We start from the raw sequence: 26935 nt of genomic DNA, 5'->3' as shown, positions 1-26935 counted from the left end.
GCAAGGCACTCTTGAAGATATGAGGGCAGTGAGGAAATTTATCTGGGAGGATAAAAGGACAGCAGCTTCCTCCTAGAAAGCGGCTGCTGGCTCCCTCGAGAGGACAGCGAGGGCTCAGTGCTGAGACCGGGCTGCCTCTCACACGGAGTTTCATTTTGCACTTGGTTACTGCCCCAGCCAGCCCCGCCATCGCTGTGCCAGCCAGGGCTGCCTTTATTTGGGATGGCGCTGGGTGGACCTGTAGGTTTGTGCCTGGGTGTTTTAGTTTTGGCTGGGTCTAAACCCACACTGGGCTCTGGGGATGTGTTTATGTGAAAAACGCATGTATTTTATGATTGGCTTTTCGCAAATATGAAAATGAATATGTGTTGTGTTAGAAAGTAACGCTGTATTAATTCTCTCAGGTACTGCGTTAAATATAGTTTTAGGTTATAGAAATTGCTAAAACAGAAACGATGCTGTGTAAGATACTTTTTTTAAAGAAAGGACTCGCAGCGAGATAGCAGCCACAGGACACTTAAATCTTTCAGAGGAAGAGAATTTATTGCCTTCTTATCAGAAGAAACGAACTTCTTTCTGCCTCGAAGGAGCTGTTAAGATTAGAGGGAAGAAGTTGATGAACACTAGACAGAATTTTGTGTTTGAATGGAATTTATGCATTATGTATGAAGTGTATGAATATGCAACAGGCCATTGTTCTTAAGGGTTAATCTTTTGTTAACGGGTGTCTTTTTTCGGGCTCGTGATGCCTAGAAAGAGGTACTCAGACGTCTGTAACACTGCTTTTATTGTTTCATATTGTCTTAATTCAATTTGTCTAAATCGTTATTACTCTAATTGTGTTACTATTCTTTTTAACTATTTTATTACTATTAAACTTTTAAAAATTTTAAAACCAAGTGATTAGCGTTTTTCACATTAGATTTAGGCTTAGGTCGGGGTGTATGTTTAGGCGTGACTTTGGGCCGGGCTGTAGGCTCAGGCCTGGCTCTAAACTCAGGCATAGCTCAGGATCCAGGCGGGCTCGGACGCTCCCCTCAGAGGGAGGTGCGGCCCCTTTAAGAGGCGCGCGCATGCGCGCAGGGGAGCTGAGGCTGCGCGCGTCCGCGTGTGAGGGCGGCCAAGATGGCGGCGGCCTGAGGGCAGTGATGGCGGGGGTGGCGCGGCGCCTGCTCTGCAGGGGTTTCTGCGTGCCGGCGCGGCCGCCGAGCACCCGCCAGCTGCGGGAGGCTGACGAGGCTGCCCCGGTGTTCCAGTACGCGGGGAAGGCGGCCAAGCGCAAGGACCGCGTGTTCGTGTGGGGCTTCAGCTACTCGGGCGCCCTGGGTATCCCCAGCTTCGTGAAGCCGGACGCGGGCTGGAAGAAGCCGCGGCGCATCCAGCCCACCCCGTACCGCCTGGAGACCGAGGACAAGGTGGGCCCGGCCCGGTCCGCCGGGGCTAGCCTGTCCCCCCGGCCTCTGGAGCCTGCTCAGGGCTTAGCACAGCCGAGAAACTCGATCTGGTTTAAAGGCTTTGCTGTGATTCAGTGTTTTTTTATCGATATAGTGGTATCGCTTGGGATGATGACTGTTTTAACTGCAACAGCATATAGTTTAGAAAATATGTATTTGTAATTTTGTCAGAGGCATTAGAGAGCCAGGGTGTGATAAAATGGGCCTCTTCAGTGGCTGCTCCCACGTGACAGACGGGAAGCTTGTGTTGAAAATCATGTTATCCTTTTGCCTGCTCTGCTTTCGAGTGCAGAAGAAGTCAGAGCGTTCATAGAATATTTTGAGTTGGAAGGGACTCGGATCATGTGCAGGACAGCCCAGCAATCCCACCCTGCACCTGAGAGTTGTTGGAACTTTCCTTGGGCCGTTCCCTGGGGAGCCTGTTCAGTGCTCGTCCACCCTCTGGGGGTAGAACCTCTTCCTGAAATCCAATCGAAACCTCCCCTGGCACGGCTGCTCTCGGGTCCTGTCCCTGGGCAGAGGTCGGGGCTGCCTCTCTGCAGCCCCCAGTGAGATCTGACCTCAGGCTGCTTTTCTCCAGACTGAACACCAAGTGACCACAGATGCTCCTCATGTGCCTCTTATGCTGGGCTTTTTTCCCCAAAAGGAGTAAAACATGTTATTCTCTTAATATCTCTCTATCTTTCTTTTTTTAATTTTTAACTTTTTTTAAAATCTGCAGATGTAGGTCGGCAAACAAGTCTTTCTGTGGTGCTAAATGGGGCCAAGATAATGCAGAAATAAAGATGTATGCACACAAAACCAAAACTTTTAAGGCAGAATGGTTGGGCCAGAGTTTTCACCATTGTGCTTATCACAGAAGACTGATAATTTTTGGAAGACCATACATGCCATGAATTGGGCTGCATGAGAATGAATGCTGATGAACAAGTAGCTTGGAGTAAAATTTGCTTTTCTAAGCCACAGTTTCTAACTGAATGGTGTGGGTTTTGTCTGTCTTCAAAGATCTCCTCTGCTGCCTGTGGCTATGGATTCACACTGCTGGCTTCCAATACCAGAGACATCACCAAAGTGTGGGGCATGGGGCTCAACAAGGATTCCCAGCTTGGATTCCAGAGGAGCAGAAGAGATCAAAGTAAGGATTTAAATGTGTTAAAGACTTACAGGGTGACACTGCAGTCTCCCTGTGGTACAGGAATCTCCATGTGTTTGGGACTGTGAAAAACATCAGGAGGCTTGGATGCAGTCCCAGGCTGTGTTGTTGTTAAAGTTTTTATTTTTATTGAGAACCAGTAAAGCACTGCTGCCTGTGTGCAATATTGCCTATTTGATTTCACTTATTACAGTAACTTTGGTATCAAGGCTTTTTATCTCCTCTTAACTTTTTCCCTAGTATTGATTTATGATTTGCTGTCATTTCCCCCCTCCCCCAGTTGACTGTAACTGATTCTGTCCATGTTCTTCAAGTTGCTAAATCTTTTTAAAGTACAGCATATCATTTTTCATAAACATTGGATGTCTTATTCCCTATAGACTTACCCTAGCTAGTCTTTGTTGCATTCCTTATTTGTGAAAGTGCCTGTAATCTACTTTTCTTTAAGATCTTTTTTTTTTGTTCACCTTTCCTGATACATTTTTGTGATTGTTGCTCCTGTACCTTGTTTGCAATATCCCCAGAGTGTTTGTGCATGGTATTAAACTCTGAAGTGGTTGAACATGTGGGTGAAAGCCTCAGTTTGACAATTCTGCCACCTGAAGCCTTAACAACATTCACTCTCTAGTTATGGTGGACTTTTGTTTAGGCAGTGATTATTGACTTCAGCTATTTCCATAGCTTTTACCTTCTTCCCTCTGTGATAAATCCCTGTCAGCCTCTTTGGTTAGTGTTAGTTTAGGCTTTCTAAAATGTATCTGCTTTTATAACAAAGCAAAAATGAGTGTGTGAATGTACAACAGGATCTGCAGATGTATGTTGAATTTACTGACATAAAATTGTTCTCTTTCCCTTAAGCTAAGGCCTATGAATATGTCTTGGAACCATCTCCAATTCCATTACCACTGGAGAAACCACAGCAAACTCGAGTCTTGCAGGTGTCCTGTGGGAGAGCCCATTCCCTGGTGCTGACAGACAGTGAAGGAGGTACAGTGTTGCTTGTGCTGGGGATGTCTATGGGTGCCTGGCTATGCTTTTACTAAAAGCTTGAAAAAATTTGTCTTCTGGCCTTTAGAGCTATATCCCAGGTGAGATGTTTGCACTGTAAGTGGGATGCAGGCAGCTGTTGGCCTTTGTGGGATTGCTTCTGTGAGGGAAAGCTGTGAGCTTCACTTAGCTCAAAATGTAAATGTTTTTACTACAAGGTTTGTTTCTGTAGCCCCAGGCCTGGCTGAGTGCAGCTTGTTTGTCTTGTTCACTCTGATGTGTTTTTGAATGCAGATTTGGGTGACTGTGCCAGTGCTCCTGTGTTACTTCCCCTTTAAGCCCCAGAGTGCTGTGTTAATAAAGGCAGTTAATTAATTAGTAGTCCTTTATAGAGAAGATCTCTGGGAACGCTCTGGTGCAGTGGCTTCAGTGCTGCACCAAGTGATCCAGTGCAGCTTCTTAGTGGATGAGCTGGTTGATTCATTGATTCCCACTCCTGTGGGAATGCTGCTCTGTTTCTGAGTGTCTTTGACAGTGGCAGGATGGACTGGGAACTCCCTCTGTGACAGACAGCAGGCTCCAGGTACTGCTCTGTGCCTGCAGCAATACTGCTGGGTGCTGCTGGTGAAAATTGATACAGTCACTTTCATTCAAATGGACTTTGAAAAAAGCTTACGGCAATATTTACATTGCTGTGCTCCACCTTCCAGACTTAGAACTGCCTGAAAATATTTTGAGACTTTCAGGGTATTGGGCAGTAATAAAACTGGTGTGTTTCATAATTGTTTTTCAGTTTTCACAATGGGAAACAATTCTTACGGACAGTGTGGCCGGAAAGTTGTTGAAGATGAAATTTACAGGTGAGAATTCAAAGATCCTGAACTTTCTTATTGTTGGAAACATAATTGCATAAAAACAACCCTGCAGAAAAGCCTGAAGGTGGAAAAGGTCTGGTAGTATAAACATGCCAAGATTAAGGAGTCTGAGAACAGGCATCATACAAACAGCCTGACTTTGAACCCATGCTGGGCACTCTGCTGACAACATTCACAAGAGACAAAAGAATGTCAGCATGGGACAGTTCTTGCAGGGCATAGTGGGAGAACCCAGCCTTCATAAATTGCTTGAGGTAATTGGTGTTAGTAGTTGGGCTTTCTCCTTTAGCTGCTCAGTGTACAAGTGCTGTTCTGGAGGATGTTACAAGTGCTGTTTAATTATGAAAGAGGCATCCTCTTGTTAAGTCTCTGCTGTAACTGCCTCTCAGTCTGTAATGCTTTTCCTTCATTGGGTTTTTTGTGGGTCTCACCAAAACATAGCCTCAAAGTACTCTGTAAGTGAATAGTGGGAATATGTTGAGTTTCTGATTCCTTAGTAGGACCAAAAATTGCTCTGTGATCCACAACACTTGGTCTGTAAAGTTTGAGAAAATAGTTGTAATTAGGTGGCTTTTGTTAGTCTTGAACTGGAAGTAAGTCATTGAATTGTTGATAATTCCTGTATTGTGAAAAAATGACAGAATTGTTGGTACCACACTGTGCTCTGGGCTATCTGGATTATCTCTAGCTAAGTGTAGTGTTTATTTGGGTACTGCAGTATTATGTAGTGTCTCTGCTCATTCTAGACTAGGGACTGTCTTTGAGGGTTGCCCCTACCCCCAGCCACATGAGCTTATATTTAAAAAATGACAGTTCTTAATTTCTTAAATAAGAGAATGCAGAATTGTGTTCCTTCTTTGTGCAGGTCTTTTGCAGTGAAACTGCATGCAAACAAATTTCTGGACTGGTAATAAAATGGCTTTCAGTAGAGGCAGGTTTACTTTTGTGTTTTTTTGCAGTCTTCTGAAATCCTCTGTGTTGCCTTTTCTCTTCTTGGTGGCTGTGTGGTGCCCAGTGGAAGCCATCTCATTCATCAGCTGAAGGAATTTGACAGCAGAGTTGTCCAGGTGAGAGGAGCTCAGTCCTGAAATGGATTGGGAGCAGCTGACCCAGGCTCAGAGGTGGCAACCATTGGCTCAAAGCCCAGTTGAAACCAGTAACAAGTGGGGTACTGGGGGATCTGGGGTCCAGTCCTGTTTATGTTTTCACTGATGATCTGGATCACAGAGGGTTCCCTCAGCAGATAGCAGATGAATTAAGCTCTGAGGAGTGGCTGATAAACCAGAGGGTGGTGCTGCCATCCAGAGGCTGGAGAAATAGGCCTGCATGAACCTCAAGTTCAGCAGTGGAAATGGCCAAGTGCTGTTGCTGGTGAAGAGCAATTTCAGACACCCCCATGGGCTAGGGGTGACTGTCTGGAGGCAGCTCTGTGGAAAAGGCCCAGGGTTCACCAGGCTGAGCATGACCCAGCTCTGTGCCTTGTGTAGAGAAGGCTAAGGATGCCCTGGGCTGCATTAGGAGTGTCACCTGCAGGCCAGGATAATTCTTCTTTTCTACTCAGCCACACTCAGAGTACTGTGTCTACTTCTGGGCTCTCCACTCCACTACTCTCTTCCTGTTGTGATTTCTTGTTCCCTTTTGTCACTTTTATATTGCTTAGGAGTTTAAATTTTGTCTTTGCCTTTTCAGAAATGAGCTGTGAAACCATCCTGTAATTAGGTTAACTAGCCAGCACTAGGTCAGGTTCCTAGGAGAGCAAGGCACTGCAGGGCAGCAGCAACACCTGCCATGGCTGCAGTATTCCATGCACAGGAGCAGTTTGTTGGGATGTCTCTGCCACTGTAGCCATACAGGGACAGACATTGCTCCTGTTCCAAGGGAGGGTCATTCATTTACACCCACCTGATAGACTCTTCTGTGGTTCATCCTAAAACTGTTTTGAATTAGGCTTGTAAACCTTCTGTTTGGACTTTTCATGATTTTCTTTTTCAGGGAGGGTTGGATACTTGGTACCTGTTTGTACTTTGATAACAGCAGTTATTGGTAGTCACTCTCTTAACTTGTTGATTAAATCTCTTTAATCTTTAATTTTTAATGTCTGCTTTTGAATGGCTTTTTCCTTGGCTTTAATTCATGCCAAGCCTGTGGCAGACATGAAGGCTGGTTCAGCATAAATACAGATTTGAGAACAGCTGTGTGCCTTGAGTGCTTACATGGCAAAGAATCCATAGCAGTTTGTAGCTGGCATCAAGAATGATGTGGTTGGCATCCTGTGAAGGGAGAGCTCTTATTTACTCTTTGCTGCTTTTATTGTGTTGTACTGCTGAATTGAGCTTTCTTTCCTTGTTTTGGATCTTAGAATAATTCAACTGCAGCATCACTTCCCATAAAGAAAATTCTGCTGTTTTCTGTGTTGTATCTTGTGGTTCTTGGCCTTCCCTTTCTCAAGAGCCATGTGATCAGGAGGAAAAGGTCAAAATCTGAGCTGATGGACATCACAGAGGTTCATTGCTCAATTTGTCTGTCAGTAATGCTTCACTAAATCAAGTCTGAACATGGAACCTTTCCTGACTGAGTTCTTGTTTGTGTGCAGGTTGTGTGTGGGCAGGACCACAGTCTGTTTAGAACCAAGAAAGGTTCAGTCTATGCATGTGGATGGGGAGCTGATGGACAAACAGGTAGGAACTCAGCTCAGCTTGCTTTTCAGGGAATTAATGTATATAGCAAGCTGTCCTAATTGAGAAGTTGTGTGTTTTTCATGTATGTGTGGACAGAAAGGGGCTGCTAAAATTTCCAGTTGTGTGTAGATGTTTTCAGTATTTTTGTGTAACCAAACTGAAACAATCCAGTTCATTTTTAGAGGAGCTTTAGGGTGCTGCCCTGGCAATCCAAGTATGCTGTCAGAGGAGAGTGTATCAGCTGTTTAAAGCTTCTGAGGGGATGTGGATGTGACTTGGGCAGCTTTGCTCTTCAGTTTTGGGGTAGCTTTGCCTTCCTGATTCTTGTTTTGGGGTCTGTTCTGCTCTTTTGAACTGACAAACCTCGGTAGCTGTTGCATGATTTAGCATGGGATCCTTGGGCAGGCTCTTCTTGTGGTGGCTTTTGCTGCAGAGAACTTCCTCCTCACAGTCATTCCTACTGTTTATTTGTTTTGCTTCTCCCAAAACTTTCCTCCCATGATTCTTTTGTGCCAGTATAATATAACCTGGCTGTCATCTACATTGTGGTCTCTTTTCCAGGCAGCAATTTGTCATGTAGAATGCTTCCCAGCCTCTTTTGCCATTTCCCCTGCTGTTGTCTAACTGATTGCAGTGTGCTGTCACCCATGGCTCTCCTTGCAGAAGACAGGATGTGAAACTTCATCCCTTTGGGATACCTGCCTGGTTTGGTTATTGCTCTTCAAACACTTTGGTCCATGCAGACAAGAGATCTGAGACTCTCCAGGGTGTGATTGCATGAAGATTTTGTGTACTCCAGAGAGGTGGCTTTGGCCAGGGGAAGTGGTGTTTGTGGCTGCTTGTCTGTTGCAGCTGCTGGACAGTAAGCAGTATGGACAGAAAGGTTTATTTCAGAGGAAGGGTGATTTTGTTATAGCATGACAAAAATGGTCCTATGCAGGCATCAAAAGTGTGTCTGGAAGAAAATTCTTCATAATCTCTGCTTTTTTTCCTTTCAGGTCTTGGACACTATAACATCACCAGTGTTCCTACTAAGCTGCAGGGTGACATTGCTGGAGTAAACATCATCCAGGTCTCCTCCTATGGGGACTGTTGTCTGGCTGTTTCAGATGAAGGAGATGTCTTTGGCTGGGGAAATTCAGAATACTTGCAGTTGGCCTCTGTCACAGAAACCACACAGGTCAGTTGACCTGAGAGTATGTTTTTATGTGTTTCAGTTGAGCTGCTGGGCACAGAGTTAAAAATTACATGTTTCTCCCTATTCTGGATTCTTTTTACAGCAGATACAAACACCACTAGCAGGCTGTTTTTACATAAGCTTACAAAACCAACCTGTTTGACATGTTTGTGTAGCTTTAGGGGGCAGTATGTTCGGTAGGCAAAAGTTTGTCACCTCACCCCAGTTTGTTAGCCTAAGAACTCCATGTTTTTCTTTCTCCATCCCATGGACTTTGCACCAAATTGAGACCCAGCTCAAGTGCTTTTGCTAATTTCAGGACAGGAATTAGTTTTCTGGCTGGCTAATCTAGGATTTCAAGTGATACTAGTGGTGATCCAGATGGCCCTTGGAAGTCCCTTCCAGTCAACCTTGTAGCTGGAAAATTTTTCATGGACATCCTTAGTGGGTTTATAACTGAGTCCTAAACAAATTCCAGTGTCTCACAGCTAAAAGGGTTTTTTGGAGCAAACTTGCATGGGGCATTGGCAGAGTGCTGTCTTCACAATGGGCATTGTATTACTGGGGTAATTAGGCTGTTGGTCTCATGTTACAGCTGCTTTAGGAAATGGAGTCAAGAAATTAATACTTAAGTTACTCTTGGTGGAAGGGTAAGAGCAGACAATTTTATTAGAACAGTTTTAGCAAAATTTTAGAAAACTTTTTTTCCTGTGCCTCTCCTGGTGTGACTTTAGAGCTAAATGCTGTGACCCATAAGGCCTGAGGACAGAATCAGATTATGCAGTGTAGCATTTTCCTGGCTGGGTGTGTGAAGGAGGACTGTGGCATCTGAATTGGATGAATGGCATATTTGCCAAAAATGAGAGTCTGAGCTAAAATATAAATGCAGTCCAAAGTGTAGAATGGCAGAGCTATAAAATTGAAGATTGCTCTTTACACGTTGAGCTGTGTATCTATGTTGTGTTGGACTGTACCAAATAAGTGTGATTTTCTTTAAGTAATTTTTCCCTAATATGTTAAAAATGCCACTGCAGACTGAATTTGAGTGATCTGGATTAGATCTGAAGACTTGAAGACATGCTCACCTATTGACCTGCCCATTGTGTCTGACTTTAAAAGCCAGGGATAAGCAGCAGTTATTAGTCATTCGCAGCCTTGTTGCCATGCATGTAAACTTTCCAGTAGGCAACTTTTCCCACCTTGTCCTCACCTGAATGAATTTAATATAGATTGTTTTTATTTGAGGACTTGCACTCATTTTATAATTGAGGCAATAAAGGTTGTATCAGGATCCAATGTATGTAAGCTCTAACCAGAACTAGAGAACAAGTTAAAATGTATGTCCAGTTTGTAGTTTACTGTGACCGTGTTCACAGGGGTCTCAGGATGAAGGAAGAGATGAGGATCTGACTCCATGTTTCAGAAGGCTGATTCATTATTTTATGATATATATTACATTAAAACTATACTAAAAGAATAGAAGAAAGGATTTCATCAGAAGGCTAGCTAAGGATAGAAAAAGAAAGAATGATAACAAAGGTTTGTGTCTTGGGCTCTGTGTCCAAGCCAGCTGACTGTGATTGGCCATTAATTAGAAACAACCACATGAGACCAATCCCAGATGCACCTGTTGCATTCCACAGCAGCAGATAATCAATGTTTACATTTTGTTCCTGAGGCCTCCCAGCTTCTCAGGAGGAAAATCCTAAGGAAAGGATTTTTCATAAAAGATGTCTGTGACAGTTTAACTTGTCTCTAACAACTCCTCTGCAATCTTGTACAGGTGAATGTGCCCAGGCATTTGCCATTCAAGATTGGGAAGGTGAAGGAGGCTGCCTGTGGAGGGACTGGCAACATTGTGCTAACAGGTGAATCTTCTGGAATCATTCACTTGGTGCGAGGCTGCGCTGGAGGTGGATTGTAACATTATGAAACAAGTATCTTGTTTTCTGGAAACAGGAAATACTGTATGTTGTGAGGAGAGCTGGGAGATTGAGAAACGTGGTTTAAGAATGTGTAGAGGAGTTGTTGAGTTGTTTTCACAGTGCAGAGCATTGCTCCAGTGTGTGCTGTTGTGAGTGCTCTGCAGGCTGGAGCAGGAGCATGGCAGCTGTCTGCTCCTCTGGTCTCTTGCTGGTCATACTGAGTATGGCCCATGATGAGTATGGGTATGGGGAGGAAGTAAGGCAGCACTTGAGAGAAAGTAGAGCCCTTCAGACTCCATATGAATCTGACATGTTTATATATAATGAACTAGGATGGAAAGAAGAGAGTTCTGAGAACAGTGAAACTGCAGCAGGTCCTTAGTGCCTGTTCTTTGGGCTGTCAGTGTCTGGGGAGCACAGCTGGGGGGTTGCTGCATGAAGGAATGAGGAGGGGATTGTATTGCTTTCTTGAATAATTATCTCCATGAAGATATTCATATTTATAATGGAGGTTTTGTGATGACCAGAGCTTCTAATATCCAGGGACCAGAGCTAGCTGACATAGAAATTTACTCTTTTTTATGCTTGTTGCCTTTCCCAGGCACCCAGCTTAGGGCAGAATGCCAGGCAGAGTGACATCCAGTTGCTGGTTTGGGCATGTCTGTCAGTGCCCACAGCTTCACTGCCACTTGAAAAATCATCAGAGAAGAAAGCCATGATAATAAACTCTCAACCTCTGTCCCATCAGTCAGTAGGATTTTATCCAGCTCACTCTTGTGTTGGCATTATTTCCCCATAAAAGTTCTGCCTGGGGGGCTTGATTTGCTTGCATAGCTTAGGAAAAGATTGAGGGATTTGGATGGGCATTTTTTGCAGATTTTAAATAATCAAAAAGTGTTAGACTGAGTTGGAAGAAAGGAAAACATCTCTTTGGTTCTGATTAACTTTTGGTTGTGGCATGAATTTCACAAGCACAGACTTTCTAACAGAATTTGTTCTTATTGTAATGCAGAAGAAGGAAATGTTTTTGTCTGGGGATATGGAATTCTTGGGAAAGGACCAAACCTAACAGAGACAGCAGAGCCAGAGATGATCCCACCCAGCCTTTTTGGCTGCTCAGACTTCAGCCCAGACACTCGTGTTGCTCATGTTCGCTGTGGGCTCAGCCAGTTTGCAGCCCTTACAAGTAAGTTTCTCATCCTGCTCTCATGGACAGGTCATGTTGCTGTGCTATTGGCAGAAGAGAAAAAAAGAAAAAAACAAAACAAAACAACAAAACCAAAACAATAACAACAACAAAAAATCACAAAAAAAACAACCAAAAAAAACCCACCAAACCAAAACCCAAAACCAGAACAAATCCAAACAAAAAAACCCACAAAACCACACAGCCCAAAAAATGCACCCATATTTCTTGAAACTGAGGGCACACTGGAATGCAGCAGCAGGGAGCCAGACAGGTATCAGCATGGTTCCTGCATATGTTTTGTGCTAACTTATGCTTTAATTAAGAAAGTGTTATTTGTCTTTCCACAAAAAACTTTTCTCATACACAAAATCCAGAAGTTTTTTTTTCATTTTCCTATATAGAATGAGTCAGTCTGCTGCACTTTAGCAGTTTGGAAAATTAATGTGATGAATGAACAAACTAAAACTGAGTCTAAATGAAGGTAAATATCAGAGTTTCTTGGCATTTCTGGCCAACTGAGTTAGCAGCCTGAGGTGGGCAGACCCAAGCATTTAATATGCAAAGGTTATGATCCTGTGCTCTGTGCACCCTGTGTGGGTTCCCAGCCTTTGAAGGGTTTGAAATTTGAAAGGCATTTAACATCAGGCAGCAGGAAAAATGCCAGGGCTGAGTCCTTGGGGACAAGCAGAATGTGTGACACAACAGTGTGACACTGTCAGGTTGGTGCAGGGTGCTTGTAAATTGCTCCCCTTGGTATTCAGAATGAGTTAGAACAGTGTTCTGATTAAATTGTTAATCATACATAAAAGTTATGTTACAGATTGTGTTTTGGTTGTTTCTGCTGAGGAGCTGATCCAAACACTTCTGAGATCTGTGTGTTTTCCTGAGGAGCTCAAAACTCTTCAACTCTGTTGAACACCAATTTTGGCCTTTCCCTAGCTGTCATTAGAAGGTCACTGCTTTAGACAGTCAGGGAAGCAATCTCCAGGTGATGGCTTGGGACAGATCTCACTGCCTTGCTTACTGGATTTGCTCTGGTGGTAGCTGATACAGATCAGCTGCAGCTGTCTAACTTTAAACACAAATTATTCACTTCACAAAAGATTCCCTGGAATTTCTGCTGCTGCACTCTTCTTTCAAATAAAATTCCAAAGCAGGTGGTGTAAGAGGGGGAAGCAAAGACTTGTGCACAGAATTTGTTTCTTGTACTGCTCATTAGGCATCATTTTCTCCAAGCACAAGTACATTTATTGTACATTGAAGTAAATCTGGTAGCTGTCATACTGCCTGTATAACCCTGTATACTCCCAGAAACACTGTAGCCACATTTGCCAGCATCACAAATAGAATTCTTCCTTTTTAATGACTGTTCTTTTCTAATTTTTTTTTCTCCTGTGTAGACAGAGGAGAACTCTTTGTGTGGGGGAAGAATCTAAGAGGGTGCCTGGGAACTGGAAGAATGGAAGACCAGTACTTCCCATGGAGGGTAAGGATGGTGGTATTAAGGCCAAGAGTGTATTCCTTGGCTAGTTTGTTATCCTGAGGGCAAGGACCATCATTTGCTGTGTGGTTTTGAGTAATTCTGAAAAGAGTGGAAGGCTAAGATGACTCTAGGAGTTCTTTGTTTTCCAGAGGTCCTTGTGGAGCCTGGGAATGGAGATATTCAGTAATAAATGTTTTAGTCTGCTATGCCAGTAATGATTCTGAATCCTAAAACAGCATCTGGTGCTGTGCCACCACATCTGAACAGTTTTTATCTCCTTCCTGTCCACCATCATCTGCTTGCTACCCTTCCTGCCTCTTCCTTCCCCTTCTAACCTGCTCTTCTGTTTGGATGTGCTCCAAAGGAAACATCAGTATTGGCCATCTGTCCAAATCATTGCTCACCAAAATTAGGTGAACATTTTGGTCTGTAGTGGCTACAGGTCCACACAGTGGTGAGTTTCCTTCAGCTGTGTTCAGAGCTGTCTCACAGTGCTTCCAGTTGTACTCTTTCCTCCCAGCTGGCTCTGAGAGCCAGACTCAGTGGATGTAGAAGAGTCTTTGCTTCTGGAGCTCAGCCTAACAGCTGCTCCTGGTGTCCATGAAGGCCAAGCAGGAGGTGAGGGAGGCAATCAGTTGGACCACCCTGGAGTCCCTGTCTGTGTGTCTGAACTTGCAGTAAATGTGTTTCTGTAGTATATTTTCATCTTTGTTTAAAAATGAACAAAACCAGAGCAGCTCTGGAACATTTGCCTAGAATCACACTGCTGTGGCTGGGTGGAATTTCTGAATTCATTTCCCCAGATGTGGACATTGGGGGTTGTGCTGTTTCAGACAGCCAGCTCCTGTCTGACAGTACTGTGGCACTGTGCCAGGATCCTTGTCTGTCACCTCCTGCCCTAGAACTGGCTGCTGTCCTCTCTCTTGCCTCTGAGGAAAAACTTGCTCTTTTAGACTCTGCTTTCCTCAAGTTTGAAGTCAGTTTTAAGTGAATAAGCTTCAGGAGTGAGGAGCTGGTCTCAGCATCAAAGCACAAACTGCCTTAGGCTGAGTTGAGCCTTTGCCTTGTTCTGGCTCTTGCTGATGAAAGAAGAGGCAAATCCCTGTGGTGCTTGGGCAGATCCTCTTCCTCATGTCTAGATTATGCTCTGTTCAGTCCTGCTGCTTCTGCTGCTGAGCAGATGGGCTGAGGCTCCAATCTCCTCTCTCTGCTGGTGAGCCTGCTCCTCTTTCTCCTTCCAAAGCTTTGTGTGCTTCTGTGAAGGCAAGAGAGGAGTATTTCACAGCTCATGCACAAGCCTGCCTGGTGCTGAATCTTGCTCTTTCTGTGCTTTCTAGTTGGTACAAATCCCAGTGAAAGTAGCTGGCATGTTGAGTGGGAGGAGGATGAGAAACAGGAAATGCCAGGTGTGATAAATAACCCCCTGTGCTGTGTTTCACCCAGGTGACTGTCCCTGGTGAGGTGGTGGATGTGGCCTGTGGAGTTGATCACATGGTGAGCATGGTCAGGTCTTTCACCTAGGGCTGCTGCTGGCTCTCAGCACTGCTCCAGGGCCATGCAGGGGCTTGGTGACAGCCTTCTGGGAAAGGAAAACTCATTGTATGAAACCAAGAGACTGAGCAGAGACAGCCATAGCAGTGTCTGGGTGTGTTCTCATCCCTGCATCACTGGGATGCCCTGGCCTGGCTGCAGGAAGGAAGCACATTCCCTGAGGAGTGTGGGAATGCAAGGAGTGCTCTGGCTCCTTCCTGATGAGCTCCCAGAGGATCTGAGGCCCAGCCCAAGCTGGTGAGCCCCTCTGTGCCTGAAGATGAAGAGCATCTCCCTCAAGGAAGACTGGCATGGGATGAAATCTGCAGCACAGGACATTGAACATGGACATTTCCTGTAACCAGCTCTGGAGTGTCAGCGTTGGGCAGAGCCAAACTATTTCTAAAGGGAAAAGTTGGGTGGTTTTTAATTACTATTATGTGGAAGAGTGATCATGCTAGGGCTTGAAGCCCAGCACAGCTGTCCTGGGTGGCCACCCTGAGCTGTGCTGTGCCCAGGCTGGTGCCCTGTGCAGAAATGATGCACAGCCCTTGCCTGAGGCAGTGATGTGTCCCTGGGCTGTGGAAGGCTTTCTGTGTTAGTGCTAAAGACTGAACACCAGAGGAACACAGAGTGAGAACCTGTTTGCAGGGGTAAGTACTATCAAATAAGACAGCAGGCTCTCTGTGCTGCAGGAGGACAGATGGATGGTGACAGCAGCCAGTCCAGCTTATTGAGGGAGGCTGGAGACAAAGCCCTGCAAAATCAGTGCTCAGGATGGATGTGAGCAGTGCTCACTGCCCCTCAGGTACCTTTGTCTCCTTGTGCTGATCACACATCACTGCCTTTGATTTATTTTGGATTCCCTCCACCCTTTCTGTTTTCAGAGCTCTGGCTCTCAGTTGCAATTAGCAGGGGATTTCAGGATGGCCTAGCAGGGGAAGGAATCTTGATGGGTAAGAAGCAGAAATTCATCCCTTGGTGCCTTTGTAGCAGTGAGGTGATAGAGATGGGATGCAACAGCTGTGTGTTACTGTAGCAGGCACTTACCCATCTCACACCCATGTGTGGGAAACTCTCCTGTGAAACACTCCAGACATCAGGCAGAGTTGTGTCTTTTCTCTCTGTGTGAGATATTTCTGGTGTGCAAACTATTTTGGTGGAATCCAAGCTAGTAGATTTTCAATAAAGTGATTATAAAATCTTTATCAGTAGTAATAGGAATTTTCTTGAGCATGATCTGCTCATGCATTGATTGAGTCTGCATTTGAACTGCAGCATTTTGGTTCACAGTTATGTGACAGGAAACCACTTCTGTCAGCTGAGCCAGCTCCAAACCTGCAGGATTTATACTGTTGTAGTCAGGCATTGCACCCATGGCACACCACATATATTGACTTCATTCGATGGAATTCTGTACCAAAACTTGGTGTGTAAACTTTACCTTGATTAAATAAGTTTTGAAGGGTTTGCATAAATTATAGGGAAGGTGAACCAAAGTACATGGAAATAGAGACACATCTCTTGAATTGTTGATGTTGCTGGGTGGGTGAGGCAGAACAGAAAGCTGCTGTGAAATGGCAAACCTTCACTACTCTGGGCTCCATTTGGTTGGCTTTAATTTACACCTGATTCTGGGCAACTTGCAGTGCCCAGGCATGTCTTGTTGGCCTCATGGGAGTAGGTTTGCCCTTTCAGCTTGAGGAGGCTTATCAAACCATGGAAAACATACAAAAACTGGTGAGAAAGGTGTTACAAACAATTCCCTTCATGGATGTTGCTGTTGGGGTGGGCTGGTTGGTGCTGGGCTCTCAGCTGCTCTCATTCCCTGCTGTTTCCCAGTGCACCTTGGGGCTGGGCCTTCTGAAGAGCTGGGTTCAGTCCTGGTGCTGCATTCTTGCTGTGCAATAAATTGCAAATTCTTTGTGTTAATGAGATGCCAGTGAGGTCTTCAGCCCTACATAGGAGTGTTGTATGGCTTAGTGCAGTGGGGGGGTTTGTGCCTTCTTTGTGGTGGTTGTGGCATTCTCAGCCATGTTGCTGGTGGGAACAAGGTTGGTGGCAGTGAGGGCAGTCTGGCAAACACCAGCACGTACCCATGTTTGGTTACAGTGTGGGGGGAGCATTTTGACCTTAGCCAGGTGCCCCCAAACCTGCTCTGCCATCCCTCCCCCATCAGCAGGACAGGGAGAGAGAATCTGCAGGAAAAAATGGGTTAGAGCAAGGACAGGGGACGTGATACCATCATGGGCACAGCAGACTCATGGTGGGGAAATTATTTTATTGCCAATGAAGTAGAGCAGGGTAATGAGGAATTAGTGTGTCTGAATAGAAGTCTGACAGTGCATTTCCCACACATGTCCCTTCTTCCCAGGCTCAGCCCTGCTCCTGACTTTTCTCCTTCCTTCATCTCCTCTGCTGACCTTTGTATCTACATGGTTTCTGTCACAGACTCTTACTCCTTTCTTTTGGCTGCTGCTGTGCAGCAGTTTTTCCCCTTTGTAAAATACAGTTCTTTGAGAGCTGCTGATGGCTCAGTCTTAGCTCAGAAAATGAAAACACTTTCTCTGCCACACCCCCTTGCCTGTTGAAGGCAGATCCAACCTGAGTGCCTTTTGCTCCTCCTGCAGGGTCAGGCCCACACAGGAGCCCAGCTCTGCTGGGGTAACTTCAGGTCACTGCCATGGGGAACTGCACAGCAACTTTGCATCATTTTGTCCTTCAAAGTATAGCAAAGTAGACAGCCCAAAATATACCAGCATCCCTAAATATACCTGCAGTGAGGGAGTGTCTGGGCCAAGGATGCACATGGGGAGCTGCTCAAATTAGAACTAGAATAACCTACTTGATTTGGCATTGATTGCACAAGTGATTTACCTCAGATCAGCACTGTGCTGGTGTGTTGGGCTTAAAATAGCCCAGAAGGGCTTCAGGATGTTCCCCTGGTGCAGAGCCCTGTGCAGGAACAGCTCCAAGCACTGCAGGGGCCCAGCAGGGCTGCCACAGTGGCTGAGGAGCTGCAGGAAGGATGGGGAGAGGTTCAGGCCCAGGTGCCCCTGCACAGGCTCAGCCTCCACAGCCCATCCTAAGGGATCCTGGCAGTTCCTGCTGGAGAGCTGAGTCCAGCATGGCCCAGGGCTGCCCTGCTGGTCTCCTCTGTCAGCAGACTGAGGGATAAAACACATGAACACCTGTAAGACAAAGATTATCTTAGGCACTTGCTGTGTTACAACAGACTTTTCTCTACAGGATCCTTCAAAAACAGATGAGTCAGAGAACTAGTAATTAGCCTTTGGCATTCAAAATACTCCTGGAACAATATTGCTTCACTGTGCTTCATCATATATAACTCAGAAAAATCTGGTTTTGTAGTGTTTTTTGCAAGGGGCTGGAATCTCCCCCATCTCCCTCCAGTGCCCCAGCACCTCCTGCTTAAAGGGGTGAGTCTGGGCAGGTGAGGCAAGAAAAACACTGATGGGAGAAGGCATCAGTGTCTTTGGGGTCTGGACACCAGTCCTCAGCCCTCTCATTTACCTTAAGATGCCATTTGCTTTTGTGGGGAGCTGCAGGCAGTGTTGAGGTTGTGGCAGTGTCTGTGTTGATTTATTTGGGTTTTTGTTTTACTGGATTAAACCCTTGAGGCAATGCTCTGCATTTAAGGCTGCATTCCATATTAACAATCCCTCAGTTAATTTCTTACATGGATGTTTTAACACTTGATCACTAGAGTAAACAATGGATTGCACTACACTAAAAAGGAGATGCTTTTCTTGACTACAGTTTATGTGGATGAGCTGTTCCCCTTTAAACATCCACTATAAAAGGTTAAAGCTGTAATAGGGTGATGAGCTGTCTGATTTCACTGTTTTTCTTGCACATTTCACCCAGGTTGTTCAGCTTTTCCTTGCAGACCGTGTGACAGTGGTGCTGCTGACTGAGACTCAGGACCCACAGTGGCTGCCCTGAAACAGTCCCTGAGGAGGCTGAGCCTGTTCCCTGCCAGTGCTGGGGTGCAGGGTCTGGGGGTGTCCTGCCAGGACCTCGGGGGGCTGCCCAGACTCCTGAGCTCCTGCACTCTGCAGTGAGCAGGTAAAACTTCATCTGGCAAATGCACCAGCAGCATCCCACTGACCTCTTATTTTAAAGGAAGAGCATAGGGCAGGTTTGGTGGTTTCCAGAAAACAGCAGGAGGATGGAGATGGTGGTGGTTCCATCTGTAGGGGTACAGTGCACCCAGAGACAGGACCTGGGCACCAGAGAGCCCCAGGGGTGGCTGCTGCCTTCATAAACTGTGTGTGTGAGAGTGTGAGACCTACCCTTCATGGCTGGAGGTGAAAGAAATGAGAGTGACATCTCACAGACAATGCCAAGCTCTGCTTTATTTTCATCAGTTTGATCAGTACAAAAGCAGACAGCATAAGTTTTACTTTTTATTCTTTTTCGATTTAATTACTTTACAAAGTACAAAATATACTGTCATTTCTTTTGGAACATTAGGATTTTTTTCTTTTTTTCTGTTTTGTTTTATTTTTCATACAGTACATAAATCTCAGCTTTTCAGCATAAGACCAGCAAAGAAAAGCAGCATGTGCACTTGCTGGGAAAGCAAAGCAGCCACTTCTCAGCTCCACACAATGTCCAGTGCATGATCCCAAGCTGCTGCCACCACTCCCTGTGCCTGCTGGTGGAACATCCCCCCTTGTGCAGAGGGCATGGAGGCAGCTGATGCATTCAGGCTCCCCTGTCACCCCTTGTACCCCCAGGCTTGCAGGAACTGCCACCCACACTGGGCCCATGGCAGGTGCAAGCAGCCTTTCCATGGCTGCAGCCCAGAGCAGGAGCTGCACCAAAGGCTCCTCCATGTGCAGGATTCCCCCACCCTGTCTGTTTACATCAGATCTGGTAATTAAAGAGAAATAAATAGACTTTTTTCTACCCTCCCCAGTGAAAGGTTGCATGGGGTTTCTGTGAGGTGAGCAGGGAGGAGAGGCTGCAATAGTTTGGGGTTCCCAGCCCCACTTCAGCCTGTTTGGTGTGTGTCTGAGGCCAAAAGTGCTATTTCACTTACAGAGCAAATGATACATAAATAACTTATTAAATAAAAAAGTCCTCAAGATTTGTTTCCTCCCCAGGCTGGCCAGCACAGCTGTTCTAAGTGGTCAGGGATGAGAGACAGACCCTGATCCAAGCTAGGCAGCTTCTGCCCCAGGAGCATCTCTGCTGTCTTGGCAGCCCTAGAAATTGGGGTTAGTGTTGTGTAGGTCTCTGGAGGGAATCTGGGCTCCTTTGGAGTCCTTACAAAGGGGAGAAGGAGATAAATGCTCACACTTGTTCAAGCCACTTAGGCACTAACAAAGTGGGGCTGTGCCAGCCCCTCATAACCAGCCCTGAACTGCAGCAGTGCTGGGGCTGTGACCCTCCCCTGTGTGACCCTGCAGGGCTGGGGGCTTGTGGAGCTGAGCCCAAAGGACCAAACCAAAAATCTGCCCTGAGCACTGAGGGGGAATGAGGCTCCTCCTCCCCCTGTGCAGTGCTCCCCCAGAACTCACCCTTGTGGCTGCCCAAACAGCAGGAGCCAACCTGGCAGTGCCAGGCTGTGCCAGGCTCACTGCTAGGGGGCTGCAGGTGCTCCCTGGGCACTGGGGCACCAAGACCCAAATCCCAGCAGCAGCAGGAGCTGCTGGGTGCTGGGAGCAGGTCAAGCAAATTGAGGTGATCACCCACCCTCTAATTCTAATGGAAACAAGGGGGGAATGGGTTATGTAAGGAGTTAACAGTAAGGGAACGAGACAGGCTCTTCCAAAGGCTGGAACAGAGTTTCTGAAGCTGCATCCTACTGTGAGTTACTGCCTGGCAGTCTCCTCTGCCTGTCCAAGAGCCATGGCTGTCCTGGTGCCTGGGTCAGCAGGAGAAGTGTCCCCTCTCTGTCACTGTGCAGGAGGATGCACTGGCAGAAACCGTGGCTGCCACTGTGCTAAAATGAACAGCCTGCTCCTCATGTCCCACACCCTTCATGTCCCACAAGCCCCAGAGTCAAGCCTGGAGCCCACACACAGGGGAGGGAGGGATAACAATGCCTGGCCACAGCCAGCAGGGACAGGGGACACAACGCTGCTGGCTGTGACACCATAGTCCTGGGCTGGAAAGAGGCACTGCCCTGTGCATTTCCAGGCATTAACCTGGGCTCTAATGGCACTTGGATGCAGTTCTCACACTATCATCAATAGCCATTGGATTGGCAGGATTATTTTTAGCAGCAGATGCAGGAGGATTTTGGGAGGCAAGGACAGCCGTGGAACCAGCACAATGAGAAGAACCCAGAAGAGACTGTCCTGGGATGCTGATTTTCTGCCATGGTGTCACTGGAGCAGTTTGCAATTGGAGAACAAAGACCTGAAGGAAAGAAGCACTGGCACATGGGACTGGCAGGGATCTGGGTAGGAGGGGGTGGGGGAGAACAAGGACATGACTCATTTTAAATTCCATGACACAACTAAAAAATGGCTGAGGTCATTGAGAAGGAGCAGCCCATTTCTCCTCCACCTGTTAGGAACTGTCTGCTCCTCCTGCAGAGCCACCTCCTCCATACTCTGAACCTCCTGCATCTGTACCAACTGACTGACACACAGTGCCAGGAAGAACAGAGATTTGCTCCCAGGAAGGAAATGTTTAAACTCGGGGATTTCTTCAAGAGCAGCCCTGGTTCAGTAGCCTGTCTGTCTGTCTGTCCTGCTGCAGGGAACATCCCATGCCCCAGGGCTGAGCCCTGGTGGGAAGGTCCTGCTCTCTGTGCAGGTTGGTCCTGCCTAGAGGCCATGTCCCACAGAGCAGCACCAGCTCTTCAGGTAATTTCAATGATCTCAAAAACTCAACCCCATCCAAGGCTGGCATTAGAAATCATTGCAAGAAACAGCTGCAACAAATGCTGCAGATTTTTTCTCCTTTGCTCTATAGGAACCCCTGGCTCCTTTCAATGTCCCACATGGCAAACACTCCTGCTTTTGCCACTGACCACAAATCCACAGAGGAGACTGCTGCTTTTCTTCAGCAGAAGGGAAATTCCCTTCCAGCTGGTGGGAATGGCTCTGTGCAGGCAGCAGGGACTCAGGATGAGGGAGCTCTGGGTTTACTGGGGCTGTCTCTCCCCTGTGACCTGGCCCAGAGCAGCATCCAGCCTGACCCTGGGGCTGCTTCAGCTTTAGCTGGAAATGGGGCTGAATTCCCCTTTTGGGGCCCAAAGGAGCAATAATGCTCACAGCAGCATCCTGGCAAGTGGGTGCTTCAAGCAGCATTTCCACAAGGACCAGGGAATCAGGTACCTGTAAAATGTTTTTCAAGTAACAGAGTAGGAATCCTCAAGCTTATTCCTGTAACTACAGAAAGCTGGTTTAAATCCTCAGGATGCTGAAATAGAAGCAGAAAATGAGCCAGAGCAGGGGGACTCTGAACTGCAGTCTCAATGGCATCTTCCCATAGGAGCTGTGCAACAGGCACTGCCTCTGGCACAGCCACACAAGGAGGGAAGAAGAAACCAGCCCCTCCAAAATGAAGGGTGACAGGATGAAAGGAACCCTGGTTTTGCATAATCCTTTAGGTTTGGGAGGACCCTGGTAAAACCACTGGGTCTGCCTAGAGAGGGACATGGCACCTGGTCAGCTCTCCTATGGTACAGGCAGAGGACATGGCTGGACAGAGGGGGCATGACATGCTCCTGCTCTGCTCTCAAACATAAATCAAAATTTCAATCCTGCCAGATGCCTGATGGGCATCTCTATCCATGTCTGCTCCAAAATCCACCCACAGTTCATTTACAGATATTTGCAGAAAGCTAAAAATGGATGAAACCAAAACCCCAAGGGATCCCAGGGCACTGAACAGCTGGTTTGCAACTGTCCTGCTCCACAGAGCTGGGACAGGGCTGAGCTGGGCTGGCTGTGGCCACACTGGAGCTGTGCAGGGGAGGAGCTGCCATCCCTCTGCCACTGCCTTCACCTTGGCCTCAAAACTGGGCACTCCCAGCTGGGAGGAGGTGCCAGGGGTTTGTGTTCCCTCTGCAAACTCAGGGCATGCAGAAGCACAGGTCATGGCTGCAGGAGAATTATGGAGCAGGGGGAAGCTGTTCCATGTAATCTGCAATAACCAGGTTATTTGGTTCATTCCCAGGCTTTGAACCTGAAATGACCAGGGCTGTCTAGAGAGACCAAGAAAGGATCTTGGCTTATCTATGTTCCAGAGAGGTGCTGAACCCTAAAATTCACACCCTAAATGAGATGTACTTTGACACTTCATCCATTTCCCCTTCATACAGCAGGGGCTGTGCACTGCTCTGTGCTCAGCAGAGCATCTGCAGAGCTGTTCCTGCTGCAGCCAGGATGTGCTGATCAGCATCCAGGGCACGTCTCTCACTGCAGAACCCCTTTGTTCCCCTCACCTTTGCTAACTGGAGCTGGTAGTTCAACCCAGCTGTGCTTCATAAGGATTAAATAAAGGAGGCCAAGGAAAGCAGAATAACCCAAGATTATCTTCACAGTGAAGTGTTTCCCTTGCAGGGAGCCCAGGCAGGTCCCACAGCCTTGCTGAGGATGTGCAGACTGTTTCCACACCAGTTCAGTGCTGCCAGGATGCCTGAGGGATATTGCAGACCCCTGCCATATGGCAGGGTGCAGACAGACAGACAGACGCACTCATGGGGAGAAGGTTTGGAAATCTGGAGGCAGGTTTGCACATTTCAGCCAATGTAAATACACCCCAGTGCATGCTACAATGTGTAAATACTATGGGCAAAGGATTACTGGGTTTTACTCTCCTGCACGTAATAAAAGTTTAATCCAATCCAGTGTTTGCAGGCAGGACTGGAACAGGTAAGTGAGATGCCTTAAGCTGCTTATTGGAGATGTCCACAACAGTCAAAGGAACAGAGAGAGAAGAGATCCTTGTCAGAAAATGACTTCTTGTCCTTTACAGAATGCTGCTGGGGACTCCTCCTTTCAGGAATTAGCAGCAATGAATTCAACAACCAAAGAATTTCTCCCTTTTCAGTAACAGAAAATACCAATTATCCAGTGCTGAGAGAACACTTGTGCTCAGTGAACAGTGACTGCACCAATGCAGGACCAGCACCTCCTATTCACATTGCTGACCTCTAAATTAAGGAGTTTGGACGACCTGGTGCTCTTGAACAGTTGTGTGGGTGTATGCATGGGGAAAACCACAAGGATGGGAGGAACTCCTCTGGCCACAGAACCCAACCAGTGACTGGGTTCAAGCAGCCTCTTCTGCTTTTAACAGGAAAAGACCCTCCAACACTTCCATCTATTTAAAAATAAACCACTGATTTCAGCTCCTCACAGGCCAACAAATGTGAATTCCCCAAGAAATATCAGAGCCCTGCACCAGCCATGGGCTGCCACTGCAGACAAACCCACCAGGAAATCAACTCTTGCAGAGATGCTGGGGAAGGGCACCAGGAGGCAGCTCAGAGGGGGTGCAGCTGCCCAGCCCAGGCCCCCCAGAGCCTCCCCCAGGTTTCCCCAGCTGCAGGAAACCCTCAGGAGCTCCTGCCCTGCCAGGGGAAGGCACAGGCAGTGCCCTGGTCCTGCAGGAGCCCCTCTGGAAACCCCAGCCAGGCTCTGGGCAGGCACTGTGCAAACAGACCAGCCCTGCTCACAGGCTGAGGCAATTTAGGGCAGCAGCTAAAGCATACAGAAAGAAAAAGGAGTGGATTTCCTACAGCCTCTGTGCTTGAGGCACCAAACTGGAGAGGAACAGAATTCTCAGAATTTTCTGAAGCAGGGAGGGAAATCCAATGCTGCTCCCTGCAAGCAGAGGAGCCCCAGCTTTGCTTCAGGTTGACTCCACTGCTGCTCTTCACTTAACACATGGAGAGAAAAAGCAAGAGTAGAACTAATACTCATATTGCCCATATCTTGAATTAAAAATATATGGTAAATAAGTGTGTGTATACTCTACTCACTACATAGATGCCCCCACAAAGGTGTGTGCCCAGAGGATACACACATACCCTGTACATGTGTGTGAGGGCCCACACCATGTACAGGACACACCCTACACACAAACATGGTATTTACAGGTGTGCAATAGAGACACACTATGGATTTCTATGGAAACAATATGTGTGTGTGTGTATATGTATATATATATATATATATACACACACACTTGCTCAGTAGAAAGGAATTTGTAGTCAAATTCTAATTGGGTTGAGGGACAAAGACAAAGTTCTATTTAATAACACAGCTTGGAAAGGTTGAGGCTGCTAAGAAAATAAAGGCCTTGGAGAAAGGAGGATGCATCAAGGCCATGCTCCCTCCCCCTGCCTACCCCTTCCTGCAGGGCTGGAAACACTTCTGCATTTTGCTGTTTGGTGAATTTTGTGCAAGGAGAGGAGAGAGGGCACAGGGAGGACCCTGCAGCAATGAGGCAATCCCCCATCAGAGCAGCCATGGCCAGGTGGAACTGCCCAGAGAGTGAGCAGGGATGCTGAGGGCAGCCCTGGCAGCTGCAGGTACTCCAGGCACCCAGCCAAGGGTGTCCACTGAGACATGTTCCTGCTTTATCCCCTCAGTTCTGCAGCAAAATGCCAGAGATACTCAGATTATCATAAGGAGAAAAAGACTCTTCCTTTAAAAATAGGAAAAGACTTCAACTTCTTCCCCACCCCAAAGGTTGGGTGCTGAGAGAGTGGGAGCTGTGGAGCAGCTTTAAAAGCCCTCCCCTATTTGGGTTCACTCAGCACTGGGGTGTCAATAGTGTGGTGGGATTATTATTACTATGAAAATATTGAACAAAGCCCCTCCAGAGCCCCTCCTGCAGAGCAGGTCTGACATCCAGCACTGCTGTGCAAGCTTGCACTGATCCTGACTTCAGGCTGGTGCAGGGACAGATTCCACCAATGATGGCCACATTTGGAGTATCCCAGTTCCCACCAAAAAAATATCAAAGGGATACTGAAAGGAAAGCATAAAGTCGTCTGAAACAATTTTCTTGGATGTCAGGACAAAATAATAAAAGGAAATCAAAAGGTGAAGCCAAGGACGGTGGCAGCATCAGAGTCCCTCAATGGCATTTTACATCCTGTGAATTTTTCAGGCCAACTCTCCTATGCTGGGACATCAACCTTCCTTTGGAAGATTTGAAATACCAGAGCTTTCTACAGATTTCACAAATATAAGGCTGATTACCTTGGGAAAAAAATTTAAATTTCAGCCTCTAAAATAGCCTGAGTGCAATGTTAGAAAATGAAACCTTTTTTTTTTTTTTTTTGCTTTCATTTAAGGCTCAGTAAAGTTGTTGCTTGTTTCAAGTTAATTCCTTCCTATCCATGCTAAGTGCTTTGGAAGCAGCACTGGCACATGCACAGCAACACCTGGTACTCTCTGATGCCAAAACCTCCCAAAGGCTGACAGAACCCAGAGCAGAAGGAAAACCTGTCCTGGTGACTCTGGCACGGTGGCACCATCCCTGCACACAGCAAAGGCTCAGAACCAACTCAGCTGGGCAGAAACCTTGCCTGGCAGCTCAGCAGCTGCACAGCAACTCAACATCCCCTTCCCCAGCCATGCTGCCAATCTGCCACCCAAGGAGAAACCCCCGACAACACCTGGGCTGAGAAGCCACCGCTGCCAGCCCAGCTCAGCACTGGGCAGAGCCACAGCAAACACCTCCAATGCCTTCAGCACTCTGTGACAGCCTGTGCCTGTGTCCTTGGCAGGAGACCAAAGCACCTTTCCAAACAAAACCCAGAGATGCACAGAGCCACATCTAGAATGAACCTTTAGTCCAGAAATCAGGAGTGGATATAAACATATCATGGGACAATTCTGAAAACCCACGTAAGGAACAGCAGAACATCCTGCTTGGTAAAGCACTGAATGTGTGCCTCAGTGCTCCTCAGCAGGGATGCTGCAGCTCCAGTAGGGCCAAGGAAAGTCATCCTTGCTTTTTCCCATGGGTGCTCTGACTCCTTGTCTAGATACCACAAAACATCCCACTGGTGAACAATCAGATTTGAAATTCAGAGTTTGAATCCAGCAGCATCAGAAACCAGAACTGCTTGGCCCTCCAGTACTGTGAATGCAGAACTAACCAAGCAGCTCTGTGTGTGTTTGCTTGTCCTACACACCAGTAAAACCATGCCCCTGGCATGATCCCAGGTGTTTGCTTTGCTTACTGCTTCCAGATGAGTGCAAACCCCTGGCTCACAGCTGGATATGGCACAGCCTCAGGGAAATCCTGCCAGGGGCTGTCTCTGAAACATGGCTGGAAAGCCCTCAGGAAAACAGCAAGATCTGCAAATTCTTTATGTCAAGCCTGAAGTGGAAGAAGGTAAGAAATGCAAGAGAAGCTGGGGCTGGCAATCACAGCAGCAAGATCCTCTGCAGGCAGCTCCTCCTCTCAGCAGCCCTTGGTGCATGGGCACAGTGGGGCAGAGGGCTGGCACCCACACCTGGGTCACACTTGTGTC

General features: G+C 46.9%; 1 protein-coding gene across 1 annotated transcript; it reads left to right on the top strand.

Moving 5' to 3' along the window:
- The first annotated feature begins 1092 nt into the window (after positions 1–1092).
- RCC1L (RCC1 like) lies at positions 1093–15659 on the top strand. The gene is made up of 11 exons (XM_064729436.1): positions 1093–1415; positions 2460–2589; positions 3466–3594; positions 4388–4454; positions 5485–5536; positions 7063–7147; positions 8146–8327; positions 10108–10192; positions 11262–11435; positions 12839–12924; positions 14365–15659. Exons 1-11 carry the CDS (start codon positions 1149–1151, stop codon positions 14440–14442), a joined length of 1335 nt encoding a protein of 444 aa, XP_064585506.1. The 5' UTR covers positions 1093–1148; the 3' UTR covers positions 14443–15659.
- The last annotated feature ends 11276 nt before the right edge of the window (positions 15660–26935 follow it).

This window comes from Zonotrichia leucophrys, chromosome 19 (genome assembly GCF_028769735.1).
Source record: "Zonotrichia leucophrys gambelii isolate GWCS_2022_RI chromosome 19, RI_Zleu_2.0, whole genome shotgun sequence".
NCBI lineage: Eukaryota > Metazoa > Chordata > Aves > Passeriformes > Passerellidae > Zonotrichia > Zonotrichia leucophrys.
Note: the sequence above shows the minus strand (reverse complement) of the source record. Positions and strands in the feature narration are given on the sequence as shown.

Coding starts and splice junctions, on each gene's coding strand:
- RCC1L (XM_064729436.1), top strand. CDS start 1,149: ATGGCGGGGGTGGCGCGGCGCCTGCTCTGCAGGGGTTTCTGCGTGCCG. Junction 3,595..4,387: donor GCTGACAGACAGTGAAGGAG/GTACAGTGTTGC, acceptor ATTGTTTTTCAG/TTTTCACAATGGGAAACAAT. Junction 8,328..10,107: donor CTGTCACAGAAACCACACAG/GTCAGTTGACCT, acceptor AATCTTGTACAG/GTGAATGTGCCCAGGCATTT.